Raw genomic sequence first — 12504 nt, 5'->3', positions numbered from 1 at the left:
AAATGCTATCAAACTTAAACATATTGCTTGTTACCACAAAACACAAATCAAGTTTGAATTTTAGAGGCACCTCTTTTATTGTTCAAGAGTTTTGATGCTTCATTTACAAATGAAAAATTCTGAATTTTTCATTTCTGTTGTCTTACTTTAGTTTGTCTCAACCAAATGTTATGAAACTTATACATAAAGCTTATTACCATACAACAGATCTAGTTTGAATTTTTGTGGTATCACTTTTACTGTTCTAGAGTTATGCTCCTTTACAAACATTAAAGTTGCAGAATATTTCATTTCAACTTAAGTTTGCTGCAACCAAATGTTATGAAACTTATACACAATAAATGTACTTATAAACACAAAACTCAGATCAAGTATAAATTTGGGTTATGATGCTTTACCATTCTTCAGTTATGTCCCTTTAACTGTATATGATATGCAAGCAGGAGTGTCATTTGTGTCCCATGGACACATTCCCTATATATTGTACAAATGTATATCCTTTTTTTGTGTTTTGGTCAAAAACTTAAGAACATATAAACTGTAAATAGAAAAAATTATCAGCAATTCAAGATCAACAAAAAGGGAATATTTTCATGAATTTTATTCTAGTCCAGTGTTCAAGAGTCTTATGGTTGAAGGTGAGAGATACAAAACCTCTAGTTTATTTGGTTGTACATGTATATTAAAAGAGAATGTCAAAATACACATCAAATAAAATGAAACATAGCACCTACATGGATTTATAAGAGTAGACATATATAATATAAACAAAACCATTTGTTTCTTTGTTGTGCATGAACAGCTTTGTCATGGATGGAGACCCCATATTCTTTGTTTTCCTTTATAGTAATAGAGTTTGTTTCTTATGCTGTGTTGAGGCTGTACAAAGATTCCCCAATGCTTGATATATATGGTATTTTGTATCTTTGAAGTTAAGAGAAGATATCTCAATGTGTGCCACATCATTTTCTCAGGTTTGTCAGTTTGTATACTAAAATTTTAATAAGACACATACCGCTTGTTGTTGTTTTCAATTCTTCCTATTCGTGCTTAATTTTTCACTTCAAAACATTTTATGGAAGCAGTTTAAATATACCAATACTTATACATGAGATCTTACGTACTCCACTAGGTACCAGAATTTCGGATACACTAAACCAGGAACCATATATAAGAAACAGGCTATATGCCCTCAACTTTAGAATTCATTCATCCATTTTTGTATTATTCAAAATTAACAGTAAATTTTGTGTTTTACAAGGATTGCCAGTCCTTCACCTTTCATTTGATTCCCTAATTACTAAAATATATGCTACATAGTTAAAGATCTACATTTTGCGTAAGAACTATTTTGTTTTAAATATGGACTACTTTCCACTATGATCTTTTCAGACCAGATCCAATAAGGTGGTGATACATCTTAGAAAGTCTATCCAAATTACTTTTGCAAAGAATTTCACTCAAGCCAGAGCTAAAGGTCTTCCTAAACTTGCAGTGAGATGAGAGTTTTTTTGCTCCATGCAAAAGGCCTCACTGTGACTTTGAGATGAAGAACAACAATAAAAGCTCTGTTCCTTTGCTTTTGATGTATGTTTTTTTGCTGTGAATGATTGTGTGCAATGGATGGATACCCCATATCCTTTGTGTTCTATTATAAATACTAAAGACTAAGAAAAAGCATTTTTATTTGACATAACAACATTCTTTTCAACAATTTTCTTCCAAGAAAATTAGCTCTAGGCTTTCTTGTCATAAATCAGATTAGAACCAGATAAACACTAGGTTTCCACCTCTCATCTTCTGATTCCTTGCAATATTCAACAAATAATTAGACAATGTAACAAATAAGCACCATTTAATAAAACACCATCCAGTAGATCTAGATATTAGTTCAATTTCTTCTGAGTATTCCACTAGTTTCTCAGACTTTCGAGTAGATCTAGATATTAGTTCAATTTCTTCTGAGTATTCCACTAGTTTCTCAGACTTTCGAGTAGATCTAGATATTAGTTCAATTTCTTCTGAATACTTCTCTAATTTCTCAGACTTTCCAGAAGATCTAAATAGTATTTTAATGTCTCAGACTTTCCAAAAGATTTAAATAGCAGTTTAATTAGTTCTAAATATTCCACTAGTTTCTCAGACTTTCCAGAAGATCTAGATAGTAGTTTAATTTGTTCCACACTGTATAATGATCTCTAAGTTCCATCATTCGAACATTACCAGCATAATAAACATTAACAATGTTGGAATCTTCAAATCCTTTCACAGCATTCTTTATTGTACTAAGAGCTGCACTTTCAGCTGTAAAACAAATATAGCATGTAACATTTATCAATTAAGTAGGTTTGAGGGTACAAAAATTCTAAAACAAATATAGCATGTTACATTTATCAATTAAGTAGGCTCATGTGTACAAAAATTTCATCAAAAAATTAAACATTTGTTTTTTCATTACAAATTTTATTTATTACACTACTAGTTATTATTTTGTGATATGGTACAAAAATCAACCCAAAAAATCAATTTGGTTTGGCCTCAGATGACCTTAAAAATGGTCATATTGAAAAAGCTCCAAATTATCTCCCTTTGGGAAAAAATTTACTATTTTTAGACACTAAAATTGAAATATCTTTATTAACTCATGAGTGACCTATATTTTTTATTGTTGTTTTCAAAAAAGCTGTACATAAACTAAAAAATTGTAAAATTTAAGGGGTTTCTGTAATTTAGTTCTTTTTTTATTTTGATAATTACCTCTATTTCTCCTATTAGTTCAACAGAAAAAAAAGGACATTAACAAAAATGTATGCTTCTTTTAGAGGCAAATTGTGAGCTCAAATGTATGGTGACCCCATTTTTATTTTTATTTTATTTTTCTATTAAGTACATGTATATGATAAAGTTCATTTATAGAAGAATATACAGAAATCTTATATTTAAAAAAAAAAAGATTTATACCCATGAGCCCCCTTAAGTACAATTAGAGGCTGATTGCATGATAAACTTTTAATATTCTCTGCAAAAACCTCCACAAATAATTGAAATAAATCATTAGGAAGGGGAAAATTTCCCTTTAACCCTTTCATGAAGTTTCAAGCACCAATTCACTGATAATTTTTTTATAAAATTAAACCATAAAGATATTTTTGTAGACTGAAAATGTACCTCCACATGTCATTTTTTTTTTGTAAATTATCCCATTGACCTTTACCCCACATCTCTTTTAATTAATGCTGAGTTTAATTCACATTCGAAACCTTTTACGTCCTAACGTCAATTCTAATTTGAATTACAATGTGCGTCAAATTCCCTTTACTGTCCAAATGACATTAACTTTTAATTCATATTCACAAAAGCATATTTCTAATGGGAATTAGATAATTTGAAAAAGCCAATTCAAATCAATTCGAATTAAACAAGAAAAGTGTGTGAATGTGATTTGCAAATTCGATTCATATTCAATTCGAATTAAATGTACATGTGAAACGGGGCATAAGTCTTGTATTAACATTTATGGATAAAAACCAGTATAGTATAGAATTACTATCAGTTTCCAGATGTGATGGACAGACCTAGAAATGAACCTGTTGTCTAAACATTTAGAAGTTTTGGTTTGACAAACTTTTCTTTCACAAATGAAATCCCTATCATATAATTTGTGTACTTCCTACATGCACATGAATAAAAAGAAGAGTGCACACGCTGGAATTTCTTGCCTTCTTTACTAATAATTGATTTTATGTTGATAGTCCTAAATATAAAGCTTTACTACAACTATCACATAAACTTAACATGATACAGGTAAATAATGTCAAGGTCAGATAAACCAAAAGAAAAACATGTACACCTTAAAATCATTCAATTAACCAAACATTGTAGACCTATTGATTATAGTTTCTTGGAAACAGTCTTAACCAAGAAAATTTAACATCGACCAATGAACCATGAAAATGAGGTCAAGATCAGATGAATCATGCCAGACAGTCATGTACACCTTACAATCAATCTATCCATTAAACATAGTTGACCTTTTGCTTATAGTATCTAAGAAACAAACTTAACCATGAAAATTTAACTTTGAATTATGAACCATGAAAATGAGGTGAAAGTTAGATGATACCTGCCAGACAGACATATACACCTTACTTCCATACAACAAATGTAGCTGATCTTTTGCAAAATGTTATGAAAAACAGACAAAAACACAAAAACTTAAGACTGAGAAATAAAACTAAAAATAAGGTCAAGGTCAAAGCAAACCTGCAAAACAGTCATGTACATCATAAAATATTTCCATACTTGTTGTAAACTGAAGTCAAAATGTTTAGGTCAAATTGCATAGATAAACAAGGAATACAACGTCACCCACTTTTCATGATCCATTAATGAATTTCTGCAAAGAAAATTATGCCTTCTAAAAGGACAGTCTTTTGTCGATGGCAAGAATTAGAAATGAGTTACATCTCTAATGAACTGATCTTGTCTCATAACAGTATCAGCTAAATCAGTAACTGACATTGGAATATAATCAAGTGATGTTGCTCACAATGTATTAAGTCAACTGGAATTGTTTTGCTTTTTCTTGGATGAATTTTCAAAACCATTTTATGTATATTGTTTCTTTTAGTCTCAGAAATGTGTGTCACTTGCATTGAAATTCATATCATATATTTTGTTCTTGTCGCAATGGTATAACGTTGAGTTCACAAGATCCAGCTGTACTTACCAAAACTGGCCAATTTCTTTTCCACTCTTTTCTTTGCATGAGTATGTAAAATATGAATAAAGCTGTCCTCTGAAAATAAAATAACTTTGTGTAATATAATGAAAAAAAGTTAACCTATGTGAAAACTAAAAAAAATAAAAATATTTTAAGGAGCAGACCGTTCATGATGACCAGGAGATTTAATATTGAGAAACACATTATTCCAAACTGCAGACATTTCTATATTTTGCACTCACAGATAATATATACATAAATGCATCTGGTAAAAAGTTCTGAAGCATCACGGGTGCATAATATAAGAAGCCATTTTTACAGATTTGTAGTAAAAATAAACAGTTGCACCAGGAGCACATGATACACCATGATGCAGGAATAAAATAGAATATCTTAGAAGGCATGAATCATAAGTCGGTAGAATAGCAAAAAAGATAACTTGAGAAGGATATTCTTAAGTATATAAGCATTGCCCTTATATTTATCCAAGCAGACTCATGATAGTATGTAACATGTGAAAATTCCCTATAATCTGGTTTGTTTAGTCCTATTACTCAGGAATATATAAAATCAGAAAACTTTTGAAATAAAAAAAATAGCATACCGGTACTTTTACAAATCCTTATAAAAATGTGAAGTTTCAAGAAAGGTGATTTGAGTATAATCAAGTTTTAATAGTATGCATAATGTGAAAAATTGTTTAAATTTGATGACAATAGTCCCTCAACTCTGGAACAACAAATCAGGGAATTTCCAAATTCAAAAGAAAGCTAAATGTTACCAATCCCAACAACAGATTTCATTTTTTTTTTAAGTAAATGGATACAAACATACTTAAGTGAGTGTCAAAAAATATCTTAAATCTGATTATTATAGTTTGTAATTCTGTATCTTCAAACTTTAAAATGCAAAAGAGAGTAATCTTTCATCAAGTCAAATATTCCATATCCATACAAGTTTCATGAAATTTCACCAGAAAACTCTCTTGCCTGTGTTAGATGTGTAAATGGACAAACAGACAGAAGGACAAAAGTATACAATTTGTTGTTCATTTTTGATAGATGTAATAAAAAAAGTCAGTACTGGTTTTTTTGGTGATACTGTAACAAACATTTCTCTTATCTATTCATGACTCTGTAACCATGCCCTTTGACTTACTGACTTATACATCTTTTGTTTGTTTTCCAAGGTACAGTTTCTAGCTAAGTTTGGTGAATTTTGGGCACATAAATCAATAGATGTTAATGGCAAACTAAATTTAAGCTCAAATTCCCGTAAATTGTTTTTTTGACTATGACCTTACAATACTTTACTCATCAGGTGTCTTCTTTACCCCATAAAACCTTGTCATACTAAAATTGGTACATATTGTTTAGGGATAAAAAAAGGTATGGTCTGGAAACGAAAATAATGACAGGCAAATTGCTTAACTCATATTATAACTCAACTCAAATCAGTAGTGGTATACAAACAATTTAAAAACTCATTATACGTCAAAGAAAAAAATATTAACATTTAAACCATTCATCTTATCTTCATAAAACTTAGTGGATAATGACCCTAAATGGGAAGTTAGCTTCAGTTGATGCAGGAAATTTATTTTTTAACTACAGTGGATAAATTTGGACACAACAAAACTCCTCAACACTTGGACCGAGGACACAGTTATTTCGTAGTGCATTATAAATTCAATTTAGAAAATCGCACCTGCTCTTTCTCAAACAGATTTTTACAGTGTAGTGTACTGCCAGCGAGACAAATAATAATATTGACAATTCTGTGTTAAGGGGGTGTAAAATTCAGTTTGACAGCTTTGGACGTGATAAAATTTGACCTTTTAGAACTGGATCAATTCACTACTTAACATAAAGATTCAGCACCCAAATTTTTTTGACATGTAATTACATCCCCCTACTTAATATTTCATGCATTTAATATCAAGAAATAAATTGGAAAAGTGTATCAAATAAAACATGCAAGTTATACACTGTTTACACTAGGGACTATATTCGTAGACAACGAAAACCAAAGGACGATAACTGTGTTCTTGGACCACTTAGTTATTCTGTATTTACCTGGAAGTTCCACAGCTAAATCTCTACTGAGGTGAAGAGCTGTTAAGTAATAGGATTCCAGTATAGGAGCTAGAACTCTGTACAGAAACAAGAGCTTGTTGAAGCAATCTGATCGATGAACATTTACCTAAAAAAAGTATAAGTAAATTAAGCATATGTCTTTATTTAATATAACCAGCTATTAAGAGTTACTGCTTCATTATGTCCCAGATATAAGTTGAATGAGATTGTATTTCAACTGTCTAGAACATAAAGAAAGTTGTATCTAAATCAAATGCCTGTTCAAATAGAATTCAACTATTCAGGACTACAATGCAATGCACTAAACGTACATTTCTATTGTCAGTAATATGTGCTACTGACAAGATACTAAGACATAATGGATATACAAATAATACCATACAGTTACGGACAGAGATTATCACTTAATGATGGTGATTAAAAATCTCAGGCTTGAAAATAGAACTTTTAAGTATTTAAGAAATAATTCATGCAATCCATAGATTTGTTGGAAATTTTCAAATGGCAACTATTTACTGTCAAATCCACAGTTAACATGTCATAACTAAAGATTGCATCAGCATTTTGAAATCCATGAATGTGTAAATTATGCAATATATTCAAAAATGAAACTCCATTTTAGTGTGATAATATCCAAATTTAGAGCTTACAAGTGATGGAATAATCTTCAGCTTGAAAATTTTCTCTAGCATGACTTTATGTTGTGACATTACATTAATGCGCCAAGATACATGAGAGGTAAATAGGAATAGTCATTAAAATGTTCATCTCTTGTGTCTGTGCTAAGTATAGAAATATTGAGATTTTTTTTCAAGTATAGATATATTGGGAATCATAGATATATTGAAAAATGTTCAAACTGTAGTTCACAAAGCGAAAGATGCAGGTCATATAAGAATTTAGGTTTTATCTCTGTTAACTATAGAGTGAAACACTGATGTTCAAATAAACATTTAAATTTGTATAAAACAATTTCTCTAATTCTTGGTCAATTTATCCCTTTCTGCAAAAAAAATCAACCTGTGGTTCGTATTTCAGTTCTTCATTGGTTAAAATCCGATTATGATGTAGAATTTTCTTGCTTTCCTCTGAATTTTCTATTGTGACATCATGAAAAAAAGCTCACATAGAGAGAACACATCTTTTTGCAGATCATTGGAAAAGAAGGAATAAGTTTCCCTGCATATTGTTAGAAAATCATTGGAGAAATAGATTTTACCACCAAATCTTGTGTAATATGGTATTTATCCACTCTTGACAGTTAAATTTTGAATATTTAACTGTCTCAAGTGGATAAATATTGTATCACACTTGATGCAGTGGTAAAATCTATATATAAAATCCATTTACTTCTTGATATTTATCACATAATTCGAATCCTACCTTCAGCAATTGTTCACTAAAAGCTTCATTGTCTTCATCATCATCCCAGGATACTGTGGCAGATAAACTACGAGCCCACTTCTGATGCTGATCACCACATCCATCATCATCCTATTCAATAAAAGTTCAAATCATAACAATAGGGAGATGTTGCTTAAACCATCAAATTTATTATCCATGAACTTTTCATTTTTAAATTCCATGAATATAATGAATCTACAGTATTTTTGGTTAACTGGTTGTGCAAATTAAGCCAAAATTTCAAGTAAACATAAGCCATATAGATATTTCTAAAGAATCATTTTTTTCATAATAGTAACAGCAGCAGCAGAAGTATGATTCAAGGCAGTCTGAGTGTACCTCAAGAAGAATTAAATTACTTCTAGATCAGGGCTCAAATAATAAACGCAAGATGATGGAAAATATTATTTGGTTTAACCAGGAGTGTTTTAAACTTTATCCAGTACAAATAGTTTACCAGACACAGATGATCACAGGTAAATCTCAACAGTTAAGACAGTTAATTTACCTTGATTGAGATGAGAGGGGATTGTAGTTGGGATTGTCAACAAAGTACTGTCACTTTAATGACCAGAAAAGAGTGGCTGTTTAAGGCTCAAGGTCAAGTAAAATTGGTTGATTTATTGAAATTGCCAACCCACATAGGATGTCCATTTTATGCTTGGCCCAGTGGGATAATGCCTGATAAATTCATATTACAGATAACAGACTTTTGTACAGAATGTTCGTATTTTACACAGATTTTTTAATAAAATTACTCAATACGGCACTGTCATGAAAAAGTACGGATTTTCTACCAACCCGGAAAAAAATCATAATTGCTTCCGTTTACAGCGATCGGTATCTAAAAGGCCCTTTTCTGACTGGGAATCGCCACTCTTTAAAGCCCAAAATGATAGCAATCAAGTTTATTTCATGGTCAGCGTGCCGGTGTTTCTCAAAAAGGCAAAAAGGTCAATGAAAGTTTTGAACAAGACCTAGTGCCTAGGAAAAGGAATGCCTTCAAAAGTACTAAATGATGTTTCTTAATTCAAATTGTCTTTTCTCTATTAAAACTGAAATAAAACACTTAAAATGAGATTTTAAATGTAAACATCTTGTTTCTTTATAAGTACACAGTGAATACCAGATTTGCATGTACATTGTATTGACTTATTCCAAACTTTTTTTCAAATCATGCAAATTTTTGGTTATAATTTTTGTTGCAAAAAATATCTGAATAAGACTGCAGATACTGTCAGAATGCAGGAAATTGCATCTAATTTTTCAAACCCCCCTAAATGGTTCGTGCCGCTTCAGCAAGAGTATTACTGACAACATTGCAAAACTACTGACAATTCTACTGAGAGACATCATGGTGGGTAACCAGATATGTATTTGTTCGGCAAATATGACTTTTGTTTGGCAAATATGACTGTTTTGAAAGGTATAGAGGAGGGTTAAGATCTCATAAACATGTTTAACCATGCTGCAATTTTGCGCCTGTCCCAAGTCAGGAGCCTCTGGCCTTTGTTAGTCTAGTATGATTTTTAATTTTAGTTTCTTGTGTATAATTTGGAGTTTAGTATGACGTCCATTATCACTGTACTAGTATACATATTTTTTAGGGGCATACTGAAGGACACCTTCGGGTGTGGGAATTCTCGCTACATTGGACACCCATTGGTGGCCTTCGGCTGTTGTCTGCTCTATGATCGAGATGTTGTCGCTTTGACACATTCGCCATTTCCTTTCTCAATTTTATTGTTCTAGATCTTTACATTTCAATTTGAGTTATACTCATGTTGATACAAACCTCTTGTACTCTAAGGATTTCTGATGTTACTAACTCATGTTGATACAAACCTCTTGTACTCTAAGGAAGTCTGATGTTACTAACTCATGTTGATACAAACCTCTTGTACTTTAAGGATTTCTGATGTTACTAACTCATGTTGATACAAACCTCTTGTACTCTAAGGATTTCTGATGTTACTTACTCATGTTGATACAAACCTCTTGTACTCTAAGGATTTCTGATGTTACTAACCCAGGTTGATACAAACCTCTTGTACTTTAAGGATTTCTGATGTTACTAACTCATGTTGATACAAACCTCTTGTACTCTAAGGATTTCTGATGTTACTAACTCATGTTGATACAAACCTCTTGTACTCTAAGGATTTCTGATGTTACTAACTCATGTTGATACAAACCTCTTGTACTCTAAGGATTTCTGATGTTACTTACTCATGTTGATACAAACCTCTTGTACTCTAAGGATTTCTGATGTTACTAACTCATGTTGATACAAACCTCTTGTACTCTAAGGATTTCTGATGTTACTAACTCATGTTGATACAAACCTCTTGTACTCTAAGGATTTCTGATGTTACTAACTCATGTTGATACAAACCTCTTGTACTCTAAGGATTTCTGATGTTACTAACTCATCTAAAGCATCAGCTAATTCTTCCTCTAACCTTTTACATGGCTGAAATGGAAGAATATTAACATTCACAAACAACTTCAACTATAAGAGAAGTCTCAAATGGCTACCCCTGCCTTACTAGAGAATTACCACAGGTTGCGATTTTGAAATAAGTAAATTCAATTGTCTCCCCTTAACAAGTGGGACTGAGATCAAAATCTTTAAAGAACATCATCAACTGTTGTTCTAATACCGTGTCAATTTCATTAATATATGTCTAGAGGTTAAGCAGAATTGACACTTACAAGAACTATTACCACATATTGCCAAATTGAAGTATGTAATTTTTATTATATCCCCTTTATTATCATTATTAGTCCAGCAGTTTAGCAGAAGTTGCACTTGCAAGGAAAATGGACAGACACTCATGGGCATTCATGTAAACCCCCATTACAAAAAAATGTATTATTTATTTCAAACCAAAGCAGGGCAGCAAACAAGTATACAAAAGATAGATAAAGGATGAATAATTATCTATAGATAAAGGCTCCCTGAAACCGTACTGTTATTTTATAGCCAAAAAAATAAATATCTGCAAACTTTGTCATAAACCAACTATTAGCATTAAACTACATCTACAGAAAGGCAGTACAAATATTGATTTTTGATTCCAGCAATACAAAGGAATATATTGACCATAACTTACTGGGCAGAAGATAAAGTCGTATTTGAGAAGTTTACAGAGAGACTGTGCTGTTGTTAGTATATCTTCTCTGTTTGCTGTGACATCTTTTTTCTGTCTGGTTACTGATGACATGTCTATATCACAATGGAATATCACAGAGCAAGCTATAAAAAGAATACATGTATAAGGAAAAAACACTATTAAAGAAATATAGACACCAGTGTGTCCCAAATTAAATCATCAAGTTTTTACTTGAATACCTTTAAGCTACTGTAAATTCAGAAATTAATGCGCGGTTTTTATTATTGTGAAAAATGCGACTGAGTTGTAAACGCAATAATTAAAACTAGCATTTTGAAATATGAATGTAACAGGATTTTTCTCAAAATCGTAAAAATTAAAATCGCATTTAAGTCTAAAATGACAAAATCGCAATAATAAATGCAGGCAATAATTTCTGATTTCAGTAATTAAAAATGAATTTTGTGAGTATTCAACAATACACAAGGCCCTCATACTTAAAAGGGTTTTATCTTACTCATTCATTGTTTATTGGGAAAAATCACATCATTTCATTTTTAAATACCTATCATATTTAGAAAAGTGAGGTAAGCTTTTGGGAAAAAATTAGCTGGTTCCCAAATAACTGTCCATACAATATAGATCTATTAACCTCATGTAGTTGTTTACTAATTTAGAAGCAAAATGATAATATCTTTAAACATGTGTTTGAGTTTATTATTGGATTAAAGAAATTCATTAGATTATGTAAGACATGGCTTCATGAGTTGTTAATGTTTGTGTCATTTTGGTCTTTTGTGGATAGTTGTCTCATTGCCAATCATACCACATCTTCTTCTTTTTCATATTCACACATATCATCTAAGTTCTGTTGTGGTTTCTTTTCTCTCTTTTTTTTTTGTTTCATTTCTTTGTTGTTTTTTGTGTTATTTTTTGTTATTTCTTGTATGCAGACTCTTATTTATTGTATTGTTAAATATGTTAAATGGAGAAGACCTCAACAGTCTGATTGACTTGTGTCTTATCTAATTTGTGTTTAAGCAAATAAAATAGGTTTGCCCTAGAGTTCATCACAATTGACATATTTTCAGACAACTTTTATCAAGTGACTAAGGTTATGAAGACAGTTTAGCTCATGGTATCTTCTACTGACAGACGTATTCTA

At 31.1% G+C, this 12504-nt stretch overlaps 1 protein-coding gene across 6 annotated transcripts in view; it reads right to left on the bottom strand.

Annotated features, from left to right (window-relative positions):
• Positions 1–1668: 1668 nt before the first annotated feature.
• Positions 1669–12504, bottom strand: part of LOC134715375 (glycerol-3-phosphate acyltransferase 1, mitochondrial-like) — a 42245-nt gene continuing 31409 nt past the window's right edge. For all 6 annotated transcript variants that reach the window (XM_063577519.1, XM_063577520.1, XM_063577517.1 and 3 more), the window contains exons 17-22: positions 11340–11482; positions 10619–10696; positions 8203–8313; positions 6799–6925; positions 4730–4798; positions 1669–2304 (exon numbers count right to left, since the gene is read on the bottom strand). In XM_063577519.1, coding sequence (XP_063433589.1) covers positions 2132–2304; positions 4730–4798; positions 6799–6925; positions 8203–8313; positions 10619–10696; positions 11340–11482 — 701 coding nt within the window. In that variant the 3' untranslated portion in view covers positions 1669–2131. The remainder of the gene's footprint in view (positions 2305–4729; positions 4799–6798; positions 6926–8202; positions 8314–10618; positions 10697–11339; positions 11483–12504) is intronic.

Source organism: Mytilus trossulus, chromosome 4, assembly GCF_036588685.1.
Source record: "Mytilus trossulus isolate FHL-02 chromosome 4, PNRI_Mtr1.1.1.hap1, whole genome shotgun sequence".
Classification (NCBI taxonomy): Eukaryota; Metazoa; Mollusca; class Bivalvia; order Mytilida; family Mytilidae; genus Mytilus; species Mytilus trossulus.
The sequence above is the reverse complement of the archived record's forward strand: the minus strand, read 5'-3'. Positions and strand labels throughout refer to the sequence as shown.